The sequence below is a fragment of the Oryzias melastigma genome, linkage group LG1 (genome assembly GCF_002922805.2).
Source record: "Oryzias melastigma strain HK-1 linkage group LG1, ASM292280v2, whole genome shotgun sequence".
In the NCBI taxonomy this organism is placed as follows: Eukaryota; Metazoa; Chordata; class Actinopteri; order Beloniformes; family Adrianichthyidae; genus Oryzias; species Oryzias melastigma.
The window spans coordinates 28,467,935-28,492,288 of record NC_050512.1 but is presented as its reverse complement, the minus strand read 5'-3'; the positions used below and the strand labels follow the sequence as shown (position 1 = coordinate 28,492,288).

At 40.6% G+C, this 24,354-nt stretch overlaps 3 protein-coding genes across 3 annotated transcripts; 1 reads left to right on the top strand and 2 right to left on the bottom strand.

The window, feature by feature from the left end:
- Positions 1-1,729: 1,729 nt before the first annotated feature.
- On the bottom strand, positions 1,730-10,950 carry dgke (diacylglycerol kinase, epsilon). Its single transcript, XM_024290034.2, has 11 exons — positions 10,190-10,950; positions 8,218-8,377; positions 8,027-8,146; positions 7,815-7,958; positions 7,585-7,742; positions 7,232-7,280; positions 7,052-7,165; positions 6,888-6,959; positions 5,802-5,929; positions 5,444-5,555; positions 1,730-2,754 (listed from the first exon to the last, which is right to left on the bottom strand). Exons 1-11 carry the CDS (start codon positions 10,639-10,641, stop codon positions 2,533-2,535), a joined length of 1,731 nt encoding a protein of 576 aa, XP_024145802.1. The 5' UTR covers positions 10,642-10,950; the 3' UTR covers positions 1,730-2,532.
- On the top strand, positions 5,488-18,159 carry lg1h17orf67 (linkage group 1 C17orf67 homolog). The gene is made up of 5 exons (XM_024290040.2): positions 5,488-5,598; positions 13,260-13,429; positions 15,371-15,471; positions 17,465-17,598; positions 17,978-18,159. The coding sequence occupies exons 2-4, from the start codon at positions 13,273-13,275 to the stop codon at positions 17,579-17,581; spliced, it is 375 nt and encodes a 124-aa protein (XP_024145808.1). The 5' UTR covers positions 5,488-5,598; positions 13,260-13,272; the 3' UTR covers positions 17,582-17,598; positions 17,978-18,159.
- Positions 18,160-18,761: 602 nt separating this feature from the next.
- Positions 18,762-20,903, bottom strand: cbx8b (chromobox homolog 8b). Its single transcript, XM_024290238.2, has 5 exons — positions 20,714-20,903; positions 20,559-20,602; positions 20,320-20,385; positions 20,168-20,234; positions 18,762-20,002 (listed from the first exon to the last, which is right to left on the bottom strand). Exons 1-5 carry the CDS (start codon positions 20,780-20,782, stop codon positions 19,301-19,303), a joined length of 948 nt encoding a protein of 315 aa, XP_024146006.1. The 5' UTR covers positions 20,783-20,903; the 3' UTR covers positions 18,762-19,300.
- Positions 20,904-24,354: the final 3,451 nt, after the last annotated feature.

Here is a 24,354-nt window from a genome sequence, read left to right as displayed (position 1 = left end):
TTAATCTTATTTTTTTCAGTTTAGATCACAATTTCACAAAAAGGGGACTATTGGATCTGTGGTTTGGCGTGTTGTCACGGTAACGCAACAAGCATTGCAGCAGAGGAAAGCTTTATAAATGCTGATCGTTAAATAAAGCATCAGTTCAGAGAGAAGGGTCACCTCTAAATAAAGTTTAGTTTTTTTAAAGCGGCCTGCGCAGTAATACAGAGCAGAGATCAGAACTTTGATTTTATTTTTTATTTTTTTAGGTGTCTTGATGCATTTCTTATGGCTGCATGTCAACATCTTTGCTTTCTTGGAGTAATCCTGCAGACAGAAAAGTCTGTAGAGTTCTGCTTATCTAACTGTTGATGTGTTTTACACACAAATTACATTTCTGCATTAACACTTGATAAATGTAAACATTTTAGGCAATAAAAATGAAGGAAAAATTTTCTTTCTGGCCTGTTTTGGTTCAAAAGTTGCGTATCGTCATAAAATATCTAGTAAAACATTGTGTTTAATAAACAACTGAAAAGTCTGATTCATCTGATATATTTTTTCATTGATTGCATTAATTAAAAATAAATGTTCTGAATGTAGTTTTGTGTGTGATTTTTGTGATTATTTGCAGAAAATATGTTTTTGGGAAACACTGTAACTAAAAAAAACTAATTGTGATTATTACCAGTTTGCGATTAAGTAGTTAAATGTTTTTTTAATCGATTATTAAAATAAATTAAACATTTCATAAAATAAATTCCAGAATTCGAAATGAAATGATAAAACAAACACAATAAACTGTAAAGTTAAGAACTTTGGTACATTACTTTTTAATTTTTTCAAATGCTTTTTCAGTGTCCGCATACTAATAAAAGTTTTATGATTAATCATGGAGCATGTTCAGTATCACTTCAGGATTAAAATGAACAAACATCATCCAATCCAAACATTTTCTGGTTGCTTAAAAAAAAATACAAAAACAAAAGTAATTTTCTGAATTCCAAATGAAATGTAAAAAAAAGAAGACCAGAAGATAGACATCTGGGACATCACTGATTGGATGTTTGTCCACAGTTTTGGGTGAATTACTTTTAAGAGTAATTGATTACTTTAGTTTGTGGATGAAATTGTAATTAAATTACTCTTTCTCCAATTGAATAAGTTGTTTACTACTCAAAACTTTAAGTAAAGTTACTTATTTTTTATTCAACTCGCAAACAAATTCTTCACCAGAAAAGTTACATTTCCTGCAGAAATACGTTTGATTGCAGAACGTGGTTGCTTTAATTGCTTAACTGCATAACATTTAGCAGAATAAGCTGAAGTTCATTATAAAGCTGGAGAAGAAAAGCTGAAAAAGTAAATGTCAAACTAACCAAAACAGCTAATGCTAAAATATTAGCTAAAGCCCCAATTAGCTTGAAAAACCTCAGTAGATGCTAAGTTAGCCAAAAAAGAACATGAACTCTGTTCTTTGAACTCTGTTCTTTGAATTCTGTGAACGGCGAAACGGCCAACAGTCCCGCCCACAACTGAGGTGAATTTCTAATAATCTACTGCCGCTCTGCAGAAAATATGTCCAAGAAATCAAAATATTTTTTTTTAATTTTGTCAAAAAATTGATTAATTAAAATGAAAAGACCACTTGGAACACTTCGACAACAGATTTAAAGATGATCGTTGTGAGTTTTTCACGGTTCAGAGCTGCTTCAGGTCCTAAACAATCCAAAGAAAACACAAACACTTTGTATGAAAATATTTATGGGAATGTCTTCAGATTAAAAGCCTTCTTTACATTCATTTCAGTCCTGATTGTAAACTGTTCTCAGATGATTGTTTCTCCAAACGCAGGAGTTCTTCGCTCTTCAGTGGGATAATAACACTGCCATGAGAGCCAGTTTCTGACCACAGTGAAGCTTTTTGGTACAACGACCGACACAAACACAAGCTGAAGCAGGAAATAAATACTCTTGACTATCACAATTAATCTGACTGTACAACACGTATCATCTCTGAACAGTTTTTCTCGGATGGCTTCAGTTTGCGGTTACATTAAAGCGGATTCAGTGTCAGACCTGTGGGGTAAACGAGGGCAACAGGACATTGGACAGGAGGCTGAGAAAACAGGCAAACACAAACCTGAACTCTGCACGGGAAAAACAAACACGGGAGTCTGCCACCTGGTGGCCGTCAGTAGAAAAGCAGGACGGGCTGGACGGACGGAGGCGGAGCTCTGCTCCTCTGCAGTCACTTGGAAATAAAAGGTTTGACTCTTCAGGCCGACGAACGTCAGGACTGAATGTCAGATGATCAAAGATAGTTTTACATTTTTAGTAGAAAATTGGAGAATAAAACCTTTGAGTCCCTGTGGGTGTGCTGCTGATTTCGACATGGCTGCGCAGGTCCAGATTCAGGAACACAGTAAGGTCTTGTATGGCACGAGGCGTCAGTGCAAATAAACCGATCCTACAAACTGCCTGAGCTCAGACTACAGCCTAGACTGGGAGAACTTAAGCAAACGAGGGATCAATGGATTATCACGAGGGGTCAAGTTCGGTTGGCGGGCGACCAGGGCGGTCTGGGCGAGTCGTGAGGCGTGGGGCTCTCCGCCTCCGAGGCGCTGGTTTCGTCCTCGTCGTCGTCCGTCTGCTCGGCGCTGTGGTACAGCATCAGCGCCTGGGTCTTGTGGGTGATGGTGATGGTGCAGGGGCCCTGCGCCCACGGCTCGCCGTCCACCTGCATGGGCATCGTGGAGCTCTTCAGAACCAGCTGCAGAGAAGAAGAGAAGAGGGGGAGGGGGACCTCTGAACGTGAGAACAGGAGGCGTCCTGACAGTTTTCATTTCAGAGTATTGTTTAGACGTCTTCTTCCAACAGTTACTAAAAATGAAAGATCTCCTGGATGAGGAGTCTGCAGCCTGAGGTAAAAACATGCGTTCTCAACAGCAGCCCCTCCCATACCCACAAAATCCAGCGGGTTCTCACATGCTGATATCACAAGGTAAGAACCGCCCCCTCCAGGAAGAGTTTGCTCCGCCCCCAGGCCAACTCAAACACTTTCTCTGCAAAGCTAGAGATGATCAGGTAGCTTCACGAGCCCCCCCCACAGTGGTGGGGGTGGTGATCCAGTGTAGCGATGGTCAAGAAACGCTCGTTCGATTTAACGTTCAAAAAGGGAGCAGAGTAATTTATAGTGGAGAACGGGAACAGACTATTTCCTGGTAGAGAAATGTAACAAACTATTTCCTGGTGGAGAAATGGAAGAAACTATTTTCTGGTAGAAAAAGGGAGCATACTATTTCCTGGTGGAAAAAAGGGAGCAGACTATTTCCAGGTGGAGAAATGGAACAAACTATTTCCAGGTGGAGAAAGGGAGCAGTCTATTTCCTGGTGGAAAAAAGGGAGTAGAGTATTTTCTAGTGGAGAAAGGGAGCAGACTATTTTCTGGTGGAAAAGGGAGAAGTCTATTTCCTGGTGGGAAAAGGGAGCAGACTATTTCCAGTTGGAGAAATGTAACAAAGTATTTCCTGGTGGAGAAAGGGAGCAGTCTATTTCCTGGTGGAAAAAGGGAGCAGGAAAGAGAAAGAGAGCATACTATTTTCTGGTAGAAAAAGGGAGCAGACTATTTCCAGGTGGAAAAAGGGACCAGACCATTTCCAGTTAGAGAAATGTAACAAACTATTTCCTGGTGGAGAAAGGGAGTAGGACAGAGAAAGGAAGCAGACTATTTTCTGGTGGAAAAAGGGAGCAGACTATTTCCAGGTGGAGCTAGGGAACAAACTATTTCCAGGCGGAGAAAGGGAGCAGTCTATTTTCTGGTGGAAAAAAGGGAGCAGAGTATTATCTAGTGGAGAAAGGGAACAGACTATTTTCTGGTGGAGAAAGAGAGCAGGATAGAGAAAGGGAGCAGACTATTTCCAGGTGGAGAAATGTAACAAACTATTTCCTGGTGGAGAAAGGGAGCAGTCTATTTCCTGGTGGAAAAAAGGGAGAATACCATTTTCTGGTGGAAAAAAGGAGCAGACTATTTCCTGGTGGAGAAAGGGAGCAGGATAGAGAAAGGGAGCAGACTATTTTCTGGTGGTAAAAGGGAGCAGACTATTTCCAGGTGGAGAAAGGGAGCAGGCTATTTCCAGGTGGAGAAATGGGACAAACTATTTCCAGGTGGAGAAAGGGAGCAGTCTATTTCCTGGTGGAAAAAAGGGAGAATACCATTTTCTGGTGGAAAAAAGGAGCAGACTATTTTCTGGTGAAGAAAGAGAGCTGTCTATTTCCTGGTAGAAAAGGGGAGCAGAGTATTTTCTAGTGGAGAAAAGGAGCAGACTATTTCCTGGTGAAAACAGCAAGTGACAAATTGGGAGAACTGGTTAGAACATGGATTATTGAACAAATACAGAAAGTTGCGCCTGAAAATGATTTTTGATTCAGAGATTAATGATGCTTCAAAGAGAAAAAAAACGTTTGCACCCAGTGCTAATCAGAATAATGTTCTCATCGTTTCAATAAATCCTGAAATGTTTACATTTTTGACCAAATTTCACAGCAAAATGAACCCATTAGCCATCACCATTCAGTTTGTGCCCAATTTTGGGGATAAACCCCTGGGCTACACAGAATGTACATCAATGTAATGGGGCTCCTGACTACAGTACCCACAATGCTCCAACAATCAATCAAGCGGTTCATCTTCGTAGTTTAACAATGTCAAACTAAAACATTTCGACAGATTTGTGAGCGCCGTGTACCACAGAAAACCAGGTGGAGGTTAGTAAGTACAACCAGAATTCATACTTAAGGTGCACCAAATTATGAGGTGGATTTTTTATTTATGAATAAATTCAAGAAAACTAAATGCGCCCTATGATAAAAAAAAATCAATTAGCTCTAATTTAAGTTCACTTTGTGAGATTTACAAAATTTTGGCAGAGATGCACCTCAAGTGGTAAAATAAAGGACATTTTTAACCACTGCTGACATTACACTACTTACTATTACATATACTGCAGTGAGGTGATCCTATGTGACACAGGGGGTCTTTTATTTTGCAAGGAAACCATGTGACAGTGAGCCTCTGTCAAAAAAAGGTATCAAGTACTGGATATTTTTGAAAAAAAGCTTTTTTTTCAGTTTTATTTGTCAAAAAATGTAATGATGGACTGATGGTAAAGATACAAAAAATGTGAATTGCTCCTTAAGTGTTGAAGGTTGAAAGACCCATGAACTATAGAGACACTTGTGTTTTTGAACACGAGGTACTTTCATATATCCCTTTTAAAGCTAAATATCCAGTAATTTAATCTTTAAAAACAAACTATAAATTATGTCAGTTCTAATCAGATCTAATGCTGGCCGTTAGCGGATCCAAACTGATTCCCTCATTGTCTTTCGGTGCTTAGTGAGGTAAACAGGAAGCTCTGTGTGTGTGTGTGTGTGTGTGTGTGTGTTTGTGTGCGCCTCACCCTGACAGTGTGCGCCTGTCCCAGCCGCACAGGGTTGGCCAGCTTGACCTGGATCTGTGCGCAGTGGAAGGAGCCGAACACGCCCACAACCTCCAGCAAACCATCATCCAGCCTGCGGGGTCAGACGACACTGCTGCTGACTCCCCGTTACCACGGTAACCAAACATCTCAAGGGTGGAATCAATGCACTGGACCCGTTTTTTTCCACCTTTTTGAATCTTTTCATAATTATTTTTGAATAATAAATTAATTATCATCTATATTTGAAATACTTACAGATTTCTAATATTTAAAACTATGATTAGTAAAAGTAAACGTAAAAACACTCCCAGTTTTAGCCTTCATGTGCAGCTCTCACCGAGTGGGGGGACACGGTTCGTCACCCATCCCCTCCCAGAGTCTGCAGCCTCCACCCCAGTAGCCGATGTTACAAACGATGATGCCCTCCAGACTGGGCAGCTTCACCCGTTCTCCATCCAGCTCCAGCTGTTGCAGAAAAAAAACAAGTTTTTTTATGGCTGCAGTAAAAGCTCTGAAAACATGATGGAATATTGACCTTCCTGTTAACAGGACTGCTCTGCATTAAAGCGTACAGCGAAGGCGGCGTCTGTGCTCACCACTAAAGCGTTTAACACACTTCAGAACGGAGTGCAGTGTTCTATAGAATGTTTACACCAGCCTCTGATATACGCGTTAAAGCAGCCACTTTCAATGAAAAGTCTATGTAAAGGTGAATTTCAGCTAATAAAGCTTCACTTGTTCTTTTATGCATCACAAAGCAACACATTTTTCAGATACTACCAGGACCAACTCGGCACAGAGTTTCAGTACCGATCCTAAGGTAAAACTACGTTATACACGTCTCATTGATCTTTGCAACAACAAAAACCAAGAGGTGGAATAAACATCTCATAAGCTTGGTCTCGCAAGATCTTGTTGTCTTGGTGCTAGAAAGAGCTGCTGAAAGACTGTCGTTGTGGAGCCATCTAGTGGTCGGGGCTTAAAGTGTATGATACTGAAGTATAGATGTTTGCTAATAGGGGTAGCAATACGATATGTAACCCGGGGCATATCCCGCACTACGCATCTCAGAGCGTGTCTCGCACTACAAATCTAGCGATCCCACGATGCGCATCCTGGTGTCAGGTGTGTATGCCGTGGTAAATATCCTGATGCGTATATCGGTGCGTATCTCTCGATGAGTATCCCGGTGTCAGGTGCGTATCCCGGTGTGCATCTCTCGATACATATCCCGGTGTCAGGTGTGTATCCCGTGGTAAATATCCTGATGCGTATATCGGTGTAATTCTTTGTATTTCTTATTCATTTGTGAAACTACATCCATTATTTACAATTGTACTGATAAAAGGTGAAAAATCTGTTAAATAATTTGACTTCAAATATCAAACTAAAAAAAAAACAACAGGATTGTAGCCGCCGGTACCTCAATCCTCTTATCCAGGTCTTTACATTCCTGAACTAAACAATCTCTGGTGCCATACAGGAAGTACACGGCCTGAAAGGAGGGAAAACAACAACAACATCTTCAGATGAAAAGAACAAACAAACGTGGTCGGGGGTTTGAAAATTCAAATGAAACACTCCCACCTTATTGATGATGCGGCTGGAGAAGAAGGAGGGCGTTTTTTCCCGGTGGGCGTGGAAGTTCAGCGCCATCAGAGCGTCGGGGCCCACGGAGAAGTAGTTATTCATGGACAGAACCTTGAGAGGACGCACAACGGGTCAGCTCAGAAACAGAAAACACAAACACCAACAGAGGAGACGAACCTTTGGTTTACGAAAATAGACTCCCTTTGAAGCCACCTGAACTTTCCACCTAAGAGAAAAACATCCGAGATTATCGACATCAGTTTAGAGCAGCAGAAAAAAATTCAAGCAGAATTTGAGTAAGGGTTTCTAAGGATTAAATAAAGGATTTCTCCTATTTTTTTATTTAATTTACTTTCTTCTGTCATTTAACACACAAACAGAGCACTTCTGTGTAGTAGCTTCAACGGTCAAGTAAACATAGTGAAACATAATATTCTGATATTTATAAAAGTATCATCAGCAGATTAAAATGATTCTTCTTTGACGTGAAACGGATCCGTCAGAAACAGGAAAACAGCCTCACACCCCACCTGTCCATTCGGACCACTTCCGCATCCAGGATGTTGCGGAGGACCTGCTCCACAGGAATCTCCCCGGCATACCCGGCCCCCCACCCCAGCGTGTTTGAGAGGTCGTTCCCGGTTCCCAGAGGGAGAATGGTCACTCTGGGGATAAACTGGTCTTGACCCTGACAACAAACCAGGAAAGGTCAATCCATGGAAATGTGAGGCCAGTGAAGGAAGATCTCTCTCCGTTTCACCTTCAGCTTCATGGCATCGATGGCGTCGAGAACCCAGCCCACGGTGCCGTCCCCTCCGCACACTAGAACCCGCACCCTGCCGGGGGGCATGAGGGTGCACAGCTGCAGGGCTTTGGTTGGAGGCAGCACGGAGAGGTCGAACACCTGAGAACAGAAGGAACCTGAGCCGAACAGAGAGACGGGAAGCTCTGGACTCAGATGGTGAAGCTGACCTGAACGGGGTTGAGGAGGGTTCGAAACTCCCCCAACAGGGCCCCCCCCATGTTGTTGCCGCTGCGCGTGTTGGCCAAAACCAGGATGGGCGTCCAGCCTCCGCCGCAGGTGGAGCCCAGCTGCACAGACAGCGTTTTAGCAGCAGTTTAAGAACGCCGCGGAGCAGCTGCACGTCCCGCTCCGGACTCACCTTGATGTACTCGTCCGGGTGGCGGCGGCGCAGCTTGTTGACCTGGTAGAGGTAGTGGGGGGGGATGATGAGGCTGTGGAATTCACCCAAGTCGCAAACGTCGGCAGCGGAAAGGCTGTCCATGCAGTCGTCGTGAACTGTGGTCTGACACCACACACACCTGAGGAGGAGGAGGAGGTCAGGAGGTCAGGAGCGCGAACACCTGAGGGGGTTTTTTCTGAAACCTTTTATCAAGGCAACGTAACAGGATGAGATCAGCACCCATGCTTCCTTACTGCTTCTTGTTCCATAACTGGATAGTAGGCGAGTGTCTAGTGCTCAATATCGGTTACTGTTTGAGTTCCACAATGGAACAAAATTTAAAAAATCCCCTACTGAACTTTAAAAATAAGAAAATTATCAAGATGTTAATGTTTTATTTTAATAGAAAGATGTCACTAATCTCCGTCTTCATCTGCTGTCCTAACACAGGAGCTAAAACACACAACTAACAACGGTATCTAGTGTTTTTCCTTTCAAAAAAGTTGCCAGATCCTAAAAAACAAACAAACAAACAAAAAACACTATTTTCTTAACTTTTGAGAACCGAAGAAAACATTTTTTTCTAATCTTTTAGACTTTTTTTTAATTTTCCATTTTGAATAGAAGCATTGAAGCAGCCAAAATAAAAAGATACAAATTAAAATTTACATAAAAATATAAATACATGGAAAAAATACATAAATTAGAATGAATTAGTATCAGTAAAAAAATAGCCATAATACGTAAAAAAAAGAAAATTAAGCAAGATTTTAAAATGTTTTTAACAAATTATTTTAAAAAATCAGCCATATTTAAAAGCAGCAAAAATAAATTAAAAACAAAGTAAAAATAAGCAAAAAATAAATGTGTGAAAAAAAAATAGCAGCAATGAATGGAATCTTTGAAAATGAATCTTTAGTGTGAAACAAGAACAACAAAAATAATTGGCAGCCAATGGCAATTGTCAAGCATGGTGGTGGAGGAGTGGTGGTTTGGGGTTTTGCTGGTACAGCACATGGGCAAATACATCACATCTGACCTGTGCAGCAATTAGTGCTGCCACAAACGATTATTTTGATAGTCAACTAATCCCAGATTATTTTTTCAGATTAGTTAACTAATCGGGTCATGTGCGAACTGGATGTAAAGCACACATCTTAACCATCATTAGCTTTAAACCAACTAAAAACTAGATATATAGCATTAGCTACAATAATGCTAGTGTGAATGTTGTTAGCTGAATTTGACCGCTGAAGATGCTAGTGCTAATAGCTGAAGATGCTGAAATTGATAGCTGAAATCACTAAGGCTAATAGCTGCAAACGCCACAGCTAATGGCTGAAAACGCTGAAGCTGATAGCCAGCTAAAATATTAGCTTAATGCCAAATTAGCCTAAAAAACCTTAAACAGAATCCTAAATTAGCCAAAATACTTAACATGCATCTGAAAATTAGCAAAAAATCCAAATAGCCTAAAAGAACAAAAATAAAAATAATAATAAGTAAGCCAAAACATATCATATAGCGTGTAAATATTAGCCTATCTCCAAATCAGCCTAAAAAAATAAATAAATAGCCTAAATTAACCAAAACAGCTAGCATGCAGCAGAAATATTAGCTAAACTCCAAAATAGCCAAGGAAACCTTAGTCCAAAAAGGTAGCAAAATGTTATAACTTTCAATTTTACTACACTCTGACTCCATATAATATAAAGTAACATGACGACTAATCAACTAATAAATTAGCTGCCTGCTATTTTAATAGTCGATTAGTCGTCGATTAATCGACTAATCATAGCAGCCGTAGCAGCATTTAAACAATTAACATATATATTAAGACCAAATCGTGCCTAATTGAAAATTAAAATGCATGTTATTACATTTGGCTGTTTGTGTTTTTATCACCTATGTGCTAAAACGTCCTCCTCATCTACCTGAACGCCTCCCTCACCTGTGGTCGCAGAGCTTCGGCTGCGTCCCGCACTGCTGCTTACACACCGCGCAGTAGCTGGCCAGCGGCACGTTCCCCCGCACCCAGCGGTGCTCCGCGGTCCCTCCGGGGCCACACGGGGCCATGATCTCCTTGCACGGCAGGCTGCGGTCCGCCCCGCGCAGGCACTGCTCGTCCACGCAGACGCCGCAGCAGTCGCAGTGGGCGCCGTGCAGGATGTGCTGGGCGCAGACGCAGCAGTAGGTGGGCTTGTTGAACAGGTCCGTGTAGTGCCAGCCGTGTTTGCTCTTCCGAAAGAACTCATTCATGGAGGTTTTCCGCTTGGAGCGCTGCGCGCTGCACCACAGCGTGAAGGCGACCGGAACCACGACGGCCAGGGAGGTCCAGAGCAGAAGCGTCCACTCCTGCCGGGAGCCGCAGTCGCCCTGCGCCTCTGCCCCGTCTGAGCTCATCTCTGGCGGGCTTTCAGGCGGCGGAAACCGAAGAAGAGGGCGGTGTGGACGGAAGCGGCTGGCGGGAAGGAACGCCGCGTTTGTTCGGGACGGTCATGTTCACGGACGCTGACGAGGTTCCGCCATGAGAGGAGCGGCACATCGAAACGGCTCAAAACGGAAAAATGACGCCAGATATAAACAGATGCGCACCGCTAGCTTAGCCTCTGCAAAGAGTCTTTACACGTCAAGATGGATATCTCTCAGATGGAGCATGCGCATTATGTCACAACCAAGAACGCAAATCCCGTTTCTCCTCTTCACGAAAAATAACGCGAGAAAAAACAAACACGCACCGCTAGCTTAGCCTGTGCAAAGAGTTTTTACACGTCAAGATGGTTCACTCTCAGAGGGAGCATGCGCACTGTGTTCCAACCGAGGAACTTCAAAGAAAAAGCATCAAAATAATAATAAAATATATTTAAAATCTGCAATAAATTAGAGCTGATAAAGTAAAATATCTTTTTTTTATTCACACCTGAAATTAAATCAGTAAGCACCACATGAAGCAATTCATCTGGCATTTAACTCACATTAAAAAATAAAAACTAATTTTAAACTAAAGTAATACATGTTTGTACAGCCTGGTTGCTAGATAAACCTGTTAATAAAACTGCTTTATTACCAACTCGAATATAAAAATTGAAAATATTTTCTTTCCACTTTCCAATGAAAGCAATGTTTTAAGTGATTTTAAGTGAAATGAAGAAAAATGATGGTTACTCCATTAAAATTAAGTTTAAATATTAAATTTGTGTATGCATAATTGAAACCTTTTGAACAAAAAGTCTGTTCTTGTAAAAAAAAAAAAAAAAAGATATTTGTCACACGAGCCTGAAAGTGTGTTTGTGCTGCCACCTAGCGGACACCTTTATAAACATACTGCTCCAACCTTTTCCCATGAAAACTGTTTTGATAAGTAAAAAAAATATGTATTTAAAATTTGAATGTGCATTTAAGTGTAATTGTTGGCTAAAATTTGTTTAAAATAGTTGCTCTAAAACATGTGTCAAAGTCAAAGCTTGGGGGTCAGATCCGGCCCTCCAGATCATTTAATTTTCATTGTTAGTAATGGCAAGATGTTATCTTGTGCTTACTTTTAAATTGTATAATTTTGACAAAGTATATTTTTATGGAGAGTAAAATATTGAAAGTTATTTAAGGTTTAAGTTGATTTATTCTGGAAAAATATTCCTGCCTCTTTATTATTCATATACGTGAAAAAGTTATAGTTTTAAAGTTTAATAAATTAGCGTTCTGCTAGCTTTTTGGGCTATTTTGGCATATAGATTTTTTCTAGGCTCTTTATGTTTAGCTAAAACTTCCGCTATAGGTTGGCTGTTTTGGGCCAATTTAGACTTTTTCCCATTTTTCTTTAGTCAAATTTGGAGTTTAGCTAATATTTCAACTGAATGCTAGGTGTTTTCGCTCATTTAGGATTTTTTATTTGCTTTGCTTTTTAGGCTATTTATTTAGTTTATTTTTTTTTTTTAGAAAGGGGACAATGCAATTTAAAACAAAACACATGATTAAAAATTAAACATGGTTTTAAAAAAGCCAGAGTTAGCCAAGAAGGCTATTTTCCATCTGTAGTCTTGGAGCTGTCTTGGAGTTTAATTGATATTTCAGCTACACCCTAGCTGTTTGAACTAATTTAGGTTTTTTTCAGTTTTTTTAAGCTTTATTGAAGTATACCATATTTTTAGCTACATGTTAGCTTTTTTTGTCTAACAGTTTTTATTTTTTATTTTTTTTTAGAATTTTAGGCTAATTCGGGATTTAGGTAATATTTTAGCTGGCTATGAGCTTCAGCATTTTCAGCTAATAGCTTCAGTGATACCAGCTTCAATGTTTTCAGCTGTCAGCTTTAGCACTTTCAGCCATTAGCCTCAGTGTTTTTAGCTATTAACTTCAGCGTTTTTAGCTATCAGCTTCGGTGTTGTCAGCTACTAACTTCAGTGTTTTCAGCTGTGACTTCAGCATTTTCAGCTATTATCTTGTTTGTTTTCAGCTATCAGTTTCAGTTATTAACTTCAGCGTTTTCAGCTATTAGTTTCAGTGTTTTCAGCTATTATCTTGTTCGTTTTCAGCTATCAGTTTCAGCTACTAACTTCAGTGTTTTCACCTATTAACTTCAGCGTTTTCAGCTATCAGTTTCAGCTATTAACTTCAGCGTTTTCCACTATTAGTTTCATTGTTTTCAGCTATTAACTTGTTCGTTTTCAGCTATCAGTTTCAGCTATTAACTTCAGTGTTTTCAGCTATTAGCTACAGTGTTTTCAGCTTTTAACTTCAACGTTTTCAGCTATCAGTTTCAATGTTTTCAGCTATTAACTTCAGCATTTTCAGCTATTGGCACTAGCATCTTCAGCGGCCAGATTTAGCTTGCAGCATTCCCATTAGCATTATTGCAGGTAATGCTATATATGTAGTTCATAATTATGTTAAAAAGTTACAACTTTAAAGTTTTAAAAATTTAATTTTAGAGTGTTCAACAAATGTTTATCCTGTTCAGCCCGTGAGGTGTGTTTCGGATTTTGTCCCCTTGTGCGATTGAGTTTGACACTCCTGCTCTGAAGCAAGACTCCATACATGACAGTCTGTGGAGAGGAGAGGAAGCTGGAAGAGGAGGAGAAATGTTTCCCCTTCACCCCTTCTGAGAGCATTGGGGGCTCAGAGAGGAAAATCACCAAGATGAAGAAGCTGCTGGTGTTTCTGCTCTGCTTGGTCGTGCTGACCCTTCAGACAGGTAGGACACAAACAACCATCACACTAACCCTTTAACATTGGAACTCCAGTGTTCTTTGATTTACCGTAATTTTTTAATTGTTAATACGATCAACATAATTCCAGTAGATTTTAAAGAAGAAAAGCGGCTCGCGCCGCTTTTCTTCTTTAAAATCTACTGGAATTATATTGATCGTGCAAACGGTTGAAAAGTTACAGTACGTTAAAGATTTTGCGTCACCAGCAACGCCTCAGGTGTTAAAAGGTTAACATTATGTACTGTTTGGATCGTATTGCTGCACCACTAACTCATTTAGTTCTCCAGGACTTTTCACTTTTGGCAATGACTGCTTAATAAAAATGTAAAAGTTCCTTCATATTCCTCAAGATTGTTGCATAATTTTGGTGAATGTTGTTGCCACGTTGCTGTGAGTCCAGCAGCTGGAGATCTGGCCTCTCCTGGCTTTACTCTCAGTGTTCCCCGAGTCACGTGTCATGGCTCCCCGGGGATGGGCGAGGATGAATGGGCGCTCTGTTACCTCCTCACACAGGCCTGGGTTTTCAGAGGGGTGGGGGACAGAACCTCCTCTTGCTCTGCAGAGACCTTGCGGGGGCTCCAGAAGGGCTGCTGTTGAGCAATTTCACATCCACACCAGTTAAACAGACCAGAGACAGCTAACCAACCAGAAACCAGGGCCGGATATAGGGATGGGCAGGGGGGAAATGCGCCTTCAAATGGGATGGCCCACAAAAATCCAAAAGAAATAAAAAAGCGAGATGATTTTAAAAAAATTTATTTGATTTTTAAAAAGTATATTCATTTTATTTCATGTATGCATTTTTGAAGCTTTATTTTGCACTTCACTGCGCCCCTGAAGAATCTGAAATTTAAACCTCCCAAAAAAACACTACATTCCCAATTAAATTTGTGTTTTTGACCAAATTTAGGGGGAGGGAATTTACCTGCAATTTTATATGAGTGAAAAAGATGATCCTCTAAATTGAGTTTGTGTTTCCTCCTCTTCCTTTTTTCATCCTTAAAGTTTTATAGCACTAAGTGGCGCTCCTCTCTTTCCCCTAACCCAGCAAGGACAGTAGCAGCAACAGGAAGGGAGGGGCACTGCACTGCAGAATTATTGAATACATTAAACTTTTTTGTTATTTTATTTATGTTTTTAATTATTACTTTTTTAAGTGTTTACATCAAATGAGTGGTGCCTCAAACTCTTTAGAAAAAAAATATATATATATATAATCATTGCAATTCAGAGCCCCACCCTAGGCGGCCGCCTAAGTCGCCTATGCACAGGGCCGGCCCTGCTCGGAGGGATACGCTACGCCAAACTGTCCGCGCACCTAGACTAGCCCCCCCCCTTAATTTATTACCTGGACGCCCCTAGGGATTTGGGTAAATCCAATTTTTAGAGCAGGGGTGTCAAAGACAATCGCAAAAGGGGACAAAATCCAAAACACACCTTAGGTCGCGGGCCGAACAGGATAAACATTTATTGAACACTCTAAGACTAAATTTAAAAAAATTAAAACTGTAACTTTTTAACATAATTATGAACTAGATATATAGCATTACCTGCAATAATGCTAGTGCGAATTCTGTAAGCTGAATTTGGCAGCTGAAGATGATAGTGCTGACAGCTGAAGATGCTGAAATTGATAGCTGACAACGCTGAAGCTGATAGCCAGCTAAATTATTAGTAAAATAATTTTAAAAATAACTAATAACAATAAAATAAAAACATCTGGAGGGCCCGATCTAGCCTCTAGGCCTTGACTTTGACACATTTTTTAGAGGGAAGATTAAGTAATAAGATGCATAAAAATAGAAACCAGAGGTCAAATTCGCCATCTGAATTCATCCACTCTACAAACAGGAAGTGACATCACTCTTCCTCTTTGCTGGATTCTCTTTCTATGAACTGAACATGTTAATCGCATTTCATTCCAGATGCGAACCCCGTCATCAAGGAGAGCTTTGCTAAGCAGCTGCTGCGCAGCAAGAGGCAGGAGCGGCCCATGAAGGCCGGCCACCCCGATGAGCCCATGAGGGTGAGCGCCGTCAGGGCGGGGCGGTGATGGAAGAACATGAGGCTGTTTTTGTGTTTTTATAGGAGTGGATGCAATAAAGACATCAATTCTGGTGTGTTTGATTTATGGAGGAATGATGGAGAGCCTGTCACGTGTATACACTGACAAAAATATATAATGAATAAAGAAAAGGTTTAACCCTTTAACACCTGAGGTGTCGCCAGTGACACCAAGTCTTTAATTTACAATAACATTTCAACCATTAACATGATCATTCCAGCAGATTTTGAAGGAGAAAAGCGACGCTTTTCTCCTTCAAAATCTGCTGGAATGATCATGTTAACAGTTGAAAAGTTACAGTAAATCTTTAAATTCTAATTTATTGGAATTTAGATGCTTTAAAACCCTTTTGACAACACACAAATATTTTTTTGAAATACAACTTTTTAAATTATATATAAATTGTGGCATTGGGTAAATGATTGTTTACAAAAATGTTGGTCTAAATGTTCAGGAAAAAAAGTTTTTTAACATTGTGTAACATTCTTTTAACCCAGTAAGTCTAAAAAAATTAATAATTTATGAGTTAATCTCACCATACAGTTGTGAAAATTAGCAAAACTTTTCCTGCCAGAAGTGTTTTTAATCATTTATGGAAGCAGCCATTTTGAAATAGCTGGAAATGCCCTTCTACTGCCCCTAGTGGACGGAGGGTGAACTACAGGACAGAATACTTTGATGTGTAATGGGGGTTTTTATGACATTTTGGTTCATGCAGGGACATGGTGGTCTCATGAATGTGCGCATAAAACAAGATATGAGTCGTTATAAAAAGTTTGTAATTCAAAAGTAATCAAAACCACGATTTCTCAGTTTGAGTGATGAGGGGGAAATAGGCCTGTATGTTAGATTCATGTTTCCTTTTGATGTTTTATTCTGCTTCCTCAAAACATTTAAATCATGTTCTGCTTTGACAAAGTGGCACAAACGTCCAGAAGCTCTAATTCTGGAAGTTTCTGTCAGTCTATTTACACGTGTCTAAGTCCTGATGTTATCTTGCGCCTATTTCTAACTTGTATAATATTGACAAAATATATTTTATGAAGAGTAAAAAATTGAAAGTTATTTAAGGCTGAAGTTGATTGAATAATATTCCTGCCTTTTCATTATTCATATGTATGTTAAAGTTTTAAAATGGTGCATTCTGCTAGCTTTTTAGAATATTTTGGCATTTACTAAGATTTCTTTAAGCTATTTTTGAATTTAGCTAACTTTCCAGCTACATGCTAGCCGTTTTGGCTAATTTTGCAGTTTCTTTTCCAATGTTTTTAATCCATTTTGAGTTTAACTAATATTTCCGCTACATGCTAGTTGTTTGGGTTAATTTAGTTTCTTTAGGATATTTTGGAGTTTAGCTAATATGTCAGCTACATGCTAGCTTTTTTGGCTAATTTAGACTTTTTTAAGGCTTCTTTGGAGTTAGGCTAATATTTACTCGCTAGCTGTTTTGGTTAATTTAGGCTTTTTTCAATTTTTGGGATATTTTTAAGTTTAGCCATTTTTTCAGCTACATGCTAGCTGTTTTAACTAACCTACGGTTTTTTTGTTGTTTTTTAGGACTAATTTGGCATTTAGCTAATATTTTAGCTGGCTATCACCTTCAGCGTTTTCAGCTATTAACTTTACCGTTTTCAGCTTCAGCATTTTTAGCTATCAATTTCAGCATCTTCAGCTATCAGCACTAGCATCCTCAGTAGCCAAATTGACCTTACAGCATTCACTATTGCATTATCGCAAGTACCTATATATCTAGTTCATAATTATGTTAAAAAGTTACGGTTTTAAAGTTTTAAAAATCTTGTTTTAGAGTATTCAATAAATGTTTATCCTGTTCGGCCCGTGACCTAAAGTGTGTTTTGGATTTTGGCCCCCTGTGTGATTGAGTTTGACACCCCTTGTCTAATAGGATGACTCAGTTTGCTGTAAATTGCTCTGATGCTTCTGATCCCTGCAGGAGCATCTGCTGCACATGCAGGCTCTGGACCAGAGGGCCCAGGAGACCAACCTGGAGTACTGGCTGAATCCTCACTGCCCCCCACGCTGCGACAGGAACTATGGACACCCAGTCTGAGGAGGACGAGGATGATGGTAAATTGCTGCAGAACAGAAATAATCATCCATCACATCCATCCAGAAAACTTTAGGTCATTTGTTTCCAAACTTCCTCTGAGATTATGAACTCAACTTAATAAAAAAATACATATAATGTTTAAATCTTCAAGAACATTTGAGAGTAAAAATCCCTGCTTGTGATTTTAGAAAATAAAACAGATAAAAATTGAGGGATTTTAATCATTTTTAAAATCTGAAATCTGAGAAGCATTCACCAACAAACTCTTGGCCCACTTGAGTGTTTTTCTCTGAATAATTGACATGTATTTTTGGTTTGTGAACCATTTGTTCTGCAACGTCCAGGTTAATTATAAACACATTTAAAGAGCTTTTTTAATCTTTTCTTTCCCCACAGAAAAAACCCAACGAGTGACCAGCGTCTGGACTCAGCAGTGAAAACGTTTTTTTTTTCTTTTTATTGCTTTAAAGTCAACTTCATAACACTTATTTGGCTGTATTAGAAGTCCTTTGACCGTTTTCCCTTGTAGATGTGCATTAAATAAATAAAATTGGTCGCAATAAAATCGCAAAACTGCATGACTGACTTGTGTTTTTATTGCGTTTATTTTTAAGTTGTTTATTCACTCTTTTTTTTTAGGTTTGTTTTAGTCGAACACAAACATTTATATGTTATTTGTTTAAAACTAAATAAAGTAAAAATATATATTTGTAAAAATAAAAAATATTTTTATTCATAGAATGCCCTGAAAGGCTTAAAAACGTTCCAGTAGAATAGAGGTAAAAAAAAAATAAATAAATAAAGTCGAGCGGCACGCGGCTTTTTGCGCACGCGGGAATGGCACGTGACAACAAAACTTACGAGGCTTTGCGTCCACGCGCCAGAAACACATGTGAAATCGGCGCTGATTTGAAAGCTGAGTTTGAGCTTTAAACAGCATTTATTTATTTTTTTAAATTTTGTTTTTAAGTAAACAATATAAAAACGGAGCGGCGGAGGCCTCTTATGTCTTTTTGTTTTTTTAAAGCGGCCTCACTGAGCAGCTCCGCTCAGAACCCAAACTGGATCAACCCGCGAGGCCTTGCGCACGTGCCGACAGGAACCAACGTTCACCAGATTTATTTCACACAGAAAAAAAAGGAGCCAAACAGAAAGCAATTAAATATAAAGAAAACAAAACTGAGAATTTCCAATTTATTGAAAAGTTGCATCTTTTCCTGTTACATCAAATTTCTATGAAAATGTAAAATATAAAGTTAATGAGGAAAGACAGGGGAAAAACTAATTTATGTTATTGAGCACAAAATTCCAGAACAAACTTCATATATTTTAATACTCTTAAATTCAAAGTGCTTGAGTAGATTTTTTTTGTCCTTTTGAAGTAAACAGGACCTAATTTGAACTATAAAAAAAATGCAAGCTTTGCTTGTTGACGATGCTTTGAGCACAAGATATTATTTTGGGGAAAAAATACATTCTAGTTAGTTATAGTTGTGAGATAATATTCAGCAGCTGTACAGATGTGACTCGAGTTCACAGATGAAATGGACTTCATTTGGTCAATACATTAAATAGATGTTCCACTTTAAAATATACACGCTATTTACACGTCACATACAAAAGGTCGCTTCAAAACTGAAAACGCTGCAGCAACAGGGAGAGTGGAGTTCAGGCATGACTCGGCGCATCATCTGGAGTTCAGGCACGACTCGCGGCGCATCATCTTTTCTCCTTGAAGAAGCCCTTGGACGTGCTGCTCTCCTTGATGGTGACCGTCAGGAAGTTGGAGGTCACGTCCGTCACCAGGACCTTTTCAACGTTGTTCAGACTCGGCCTCCACGTCACTTCGTCGAAGTCGTCGTCCAGCCGGGTCGGCGAGGGCCTGTCCAAAAAGTAAGGCTTTTCCATGGGAGGAGGCGGCGCCGTGGAGTGGTGCTTGAAGTGAGCGGGGGCCAAGTAACCGGAGCTGTTCTTAGTCCTGTGCGTGTCTGGGTTGGTTCTGTGGGGGTGTTTGTGGAAGCTCCCGCTGAAAGTGCCATGGCTCTGCGAGTGGTGGTGGTGGTGTTTGTAGCCGTGACTGTGGTTCTCCGAATGTCTGACCTCCCCACCGTGGATCTTGGTGAATTTGTGCGACCCTTGGCTGGACTGGTCCTCCGGCCTCCTCTCAGGGTCACTGAAGCGGGGTTTGGGCCCCCTCTTTTTGGGCGTGTGGATGAACCCAACCGAGCTGTTCTGCTGAAGTGAGGGCAAGCAGACGCTTTCGCCTCGGTTGACGGCGCTCGGTGGGAAGATGGTAGGAACCACGGCTCTCAGGCCTTCCCGGGCTCTTGGGGTGACGACCGGTTCTGGAGTCGGGAAGTGGATCCCCCGAACCGCCTCGCTCCTGAAGTCATAGGATCTGGTTTTGTCTTTAGCATGCGCCTGAAAACAAAAACAGTGTTTGTGGCTTTATAAAACCAGGAGGTGACAGATTTAATCATGAGCTGAAGGACTGATTACACACAACCAAAACACACTAAATATAGCTCTGACACGTGCTCACATGATGGAGAACACGTGGAAAAAACAAGGATTCGCTTGACTCACCTTGAGCAGAAACGTTTTGGGTTTCGGTCCTCTCTTTTTGGGCCCGTACAGCTCCCGTTCTCGCTCCCTGCGGGAAACACACCATCATGTTCAAGCGCCACGGGAGCAAAGTGCACACTTCTCACGACACGTTCGGCCCACGCGCGCGTCACCTCTGTTCAAAGGCGGCGAACAAGCGGGAGTCCAAAATATTCTCCTCCGGCTCCCAAGTGCTGTACCTGCGGAGCAGAGCGTGAAGGAGTCAGGCGAGCCGAGCAGACGGCGCGCGGCGTTAGCCCGCGAGCTAAAAAAAAAAAAAAAACCTCCGCGTTCTGCCGCTTCTTTCCCCTCGATGCCTCGCCGAGCGAACAGCGAGACAGTGCGGGGTTCAAAGTGTCGCGGTCGGACTTACTTGGGAGACCATCCTTTCCATTTGACGAGATATTCGATGCGACCCTGAATACCACCAGAAACAGAGAAAACCACTTCGTTAGCTCGCTGGGAAACACAGCAGTGACACGGTTAAAATCACCCGGACATCATGGAGGCGTGTTGGCGGCCGTCTACCTTCCTTATTCGGCGTTTAATGATCGACTCGGCGGCGAACACCCTCTCCCCGACGGCGGACAGCTCCATGTTTACTCCAGTGCTACCTACCGTTAGCTCGCTGCGCGCTAGCTGAGCAGATATCCCCCCTCCCCTCCCCTTTACCCGTCCCAGCCATTCTGAATTCCCGACAGACCATAATACTCCACCAACAGAATGGACGTCAGCGCAGTTTTACAGTGTTGCCTAGAAACGGCAGTCGGTGGAACCTCGAGGAGAACGCCCATTGGACGAGCCGTTGCTACGTGATATTGGGTTGCCAGGTTGGGGAGGGGCTTACGCATGTAAAGTACGGATATTTATTTCTTTTTATTTCCGCACAGAGTGGGTGTTTTTTCCGCGAAATTATGTGATTTAGATAAAAATTCACGCGTGTGTGGACAAGAAAGAGATTTTCATAAAATATAATATTAATAATAACTGCGTATTTATGAATTATAATGCATACAATGCACGCATCAACGCTGTAAAACAAGTAAAAATAAATACTTAAATTCAAAAATACAATTGTAATATTTCTGGGGAATTTAGATATTTTTAATACTTTAAATAAAAATAAAATTATCAATGGCTAAACACGTCTTTTTTAAGTTGCGCCCCCAAAAAGCCGCTTTCAAAGGGAAATCGTTAAAAAAATACATTAATGATCCACATTTAGACGAAACACTAATTTTCTTTTATTCAAGCGGAACTCAACGACGCAGAATTTTCAAAACAAAAGCAACAAAAAACAAGATTTAAAAAGAAAACGGCGGCGAAGCTTCATAACAGTCATAAAATAAATGACACAGCTAAATAAAGCAAAAATTTAAAATAGTTTCATGCAAGCAAATGTCTAAATATTTAGCTTTTAAAATGTAATAATTTTCTCGAAAATAAAATCTTAAAATCTTTTTATCGTAATAATAATAACATTATTAGAATATTTTGTTTTGTGCTTCATTCATTGTCACGTGCGTGGCGCACAATCCAGACAAATAAATGAAACGAGAAAAAAATAATATTTTGGAAAATAATATTTACAAAAAATAACAACAAATAGATTCATTTATTTTCGTTCGCTTTTATTATTATTAATTTACAAAAAATAAAATAAATAGTTTTCCAAAAGCTACCTCGCGTGCAGGATCAAGAAAAATGTTTTAATTATTATTTCGCAGAAACAGGAATCAGACTTTTGCACAAAAATAATGCGCAACACAAATAATAAAAGCATTTTAATTTACCCACAAAAATCCCCCACTTTTAAATCAAATTAAATCCGCTTTTCCCCTCATTATATAAAACATCTCTGATGTCCTCGATTTATGAAAAATGAGTTTATAGATTTAAAAGTAAAAACAAAATATTTAATCTCCAGGGGAAATGTTTAAATTGACACCAAAATGCGTTTTTATATCAATTATAAATCAACTGATTTCATGCAGTGAATTTGCAGCAGAGTTCTCTTGAAGATCTTTTATTAAACAGAAAATTTCACAGGAAGCGCATTTTTTCTGCTTTTCTTCCCTAGTTTGAGTGGATTAATTTAGAAAAAAATGTTTTCTCAGGTTATAATTACACAACACCTCGATAAGTGGCAAATTCAGTTGACATTGATCCATTATTTCAAACACAAAGAGCAGATTTCTCTCATCCGGCGCTTCAATTTTACGCACGAATCCTGCGGTCTCATATAGTGATTCCATAAGGAAATGTTTGGCGTTTGTGGTTTTATTTTTGTATTTGGGCGGTTTTGCGCGCGTGAGCATAATTTGGATCAGAAACAGGAGCTGCACGAGCGCAGCTCCGCCGCTGGATGCGATTGGTCTCGGCGCGTCTGCAGTGCAGCACCGCCGCCGCGTTCCGCCGCCATTGGTCGGCTTGTATCCGGGCAAGACACGGCGGCGCAAACGGTAGAGCCGGTTCAAAGCACCGACTCGGTTCTACGGAAAACACAGCGACATCGGAAACAAATGGAAAGCGAGTGGAAGGATGGATGGATGGTTGGATGGATGGATTTGCGTCCGATCCATTTTTACTCTCCAGATGTGGCGTTCACGATCCACATAAACCTGCGGTTTTTGGATTCCCTCCTTGTTCCAAATCTGGTCAAACATGATTTTCTAATAAACCAGTTTTCGCAGTCATGGCATCATGCGTCTGATGAGTCATCCGGCACGCGCGCATTCAGCAAATGATCTCTCAACAGACGTGGCTGCAGAGCGTCACGGTCGAGCTCTTCTCGTTTGGCTGCAACAATCCACCCAGAGGTGATTGGAAAACACGCGTATCCGCGTGCCAGCAACCGACCTCGCAGACCTTTAATGCAAAACTTCCAGAATTGATGCTCGCGCCTCATGAGGCCTAGTGGGTGCGCGCGCTCTCCATGTGAACATTTCCGTGAAGGCCTCATAAAAACACTCACATAAAAGCTATTTTGTGTCATGTTTTCCACACCTTAAATAAAAAAAAAATACCACCACAGCTTTATCACTGAAACCTGCTTGAAATCCAGATTTTATTTTGTTGGAAATTTTGACATTTTTGCTCCCCACAGACTCCACATATTTACCAATTTCACCTCTAATGTGACAAAATCTGTGACCAACAGTCAAGAAAACGTGGAGTTCTACATCTTTATTTAATAACCAAGTAGCGCTGCGCAAAAATCCTCGCGCATGCAGGCTACAATCAGGCCTGAAAGCTGTCGGGAGAGCGCGCGCGCGCCTCCATTTTATTGCGCAGAAAGCATGGTCGGTGGAAGCGGGAAAGCATTCAGCAGCGCCAGGTCAATGAAGCAGAACAAGCAGGTCAAAAGGATCTCAAACACCTGACAGGACCAGCTGCGAGGCCCAGCCTCTCCACGGAACCTTCAAGAACCAAAACTAAAGAACCACTCTGATTATCATTTGTAAAAGCGTTCGAACTGGTCTTTTAATTATGATTAGGTTAGCCCAAAAAAACAGTTGTTTTCAAGGATATAGTTTCCACAGGTTAGTGGGAGTTCATTAGAAATTCACCTCTAAGTTGTGGGCGGAACTGGTGAGCCGCCATTCCCATCATCCATCTCCCACGACAGTCCATGGCTGTATCCAATACTTCTTACTCACTATATAGAGCGTTCACCATTTTTTATACTGTCCGAATCTACAATTCTAAAATCAAGTGCACTATAAAATTCCCAGAAGTCCTTGTGAAAAGTGTGCATCCAACAGACTCTGTTTGAGTGAATGATCCTGTTTCCATCAACAGCTCTGCTGCACATGCACTAAACCCTCATCTGTTCCTAGTGTGTCTAAAGGTTCTAGAGAAGAGAAGATGGTATCTTCACATTGACTGCAGTCAAATGAGCCGCCGTACACATTTCTGTGGTCAAATCAGCATCACTGGATTTTTGGTGTGAGTTTCATCCAATACTTACGGTAGCAGGACTGAGAACGCTGGAAAATCTCCACCAGACTCCACGGAGCTTCTTGATGTGACCACGGAAATGTGAACGGCGGCTCATTTGACCGCAGTTGGAAAGGATTGTAAATCAATGAAAGAGCATTTTGATGTTAGCTTTGATTATTTTATCAAGAACTCTGAGAAACCAATGATTGAATGTATTGATCACAGTC

What these genes read in the sequence shown, in the direction of transcription:
- dgke (XM_024290034.2), bottom strand. Translation starts at nt 10,641, where the DNA reads ATGAGCTCAGACGGGGCAGAGGCGCAGGGCGACTGCGGCTCCCGGCAG. An exon ending in CCCTCCTCAACCCCGTTCAG is followed by an intron (nt 7,959 to 8,026) that starts GTCAGCTTCACC and finishes TTCTGTTCTCAG; the next exon opens with GTGTTCGACCTCTCCGTGCT. An exon ending in TCGATGCCATGAAGCTGAAG is followed by an intron (nt 7,743 to 7,814) that starts GTGAAACGGAGA and finishes GTTTGTTGTCAG; the next exon opens with GGTCAAGACCAGTTTATCCC.
- lg1h17orf67 (XM_024290040.2), top strand. Translation starts at nt 13,273, where the DNA reads ATGACAGTCTGTGGAGAGGAGAGGAAGCTGGAAGAGGAGGAGAAATGT. An exon ending in CGTGCTGACCCTTCAGACAG is followed by an intron (nt 13,430 to 15,370) that starts GTAGGACACAAA and finishes ATTTCATTCCAG; the next exon opens with ATGCGAACCCCGTCATCAAG. An exon ending in ACCCCGATGAGCCCATGAGG is followed by an intron (nt 15,472 to 17,464) that starts GTGAGCGCCGTC and finishes TGATCCCTGCAG; the next exon opens with GAGCATCTGCTGCACATGCA.
- cbx8b (XM_024290238.2), bottom strand. Translation starts at nt 20,782, where the DNA reads ATGGAGCTGTCCGCCGTCGGGGAGAGGGTGTTCGCCGCCGAGTCGATC. An exon ending in TGGAAAGGATGGTCTCCCAA is followed by an intron (nt 20,386 to 20,558) that starts GTAAGTCCGACC and finishes TCTGCTCCGCAG; the next exon opens with GTACAGCACTTGGGAGCCGG. An exon ending in CCAAAACGTTTCTGCTCAAG is followed by an intron (nt 20,003 to 20,167) that starts GTGAGTCAAGCG and finishes TTTTGTTTTCAG; the next exon opens with GCGCATGCTAAAGACAAAAC.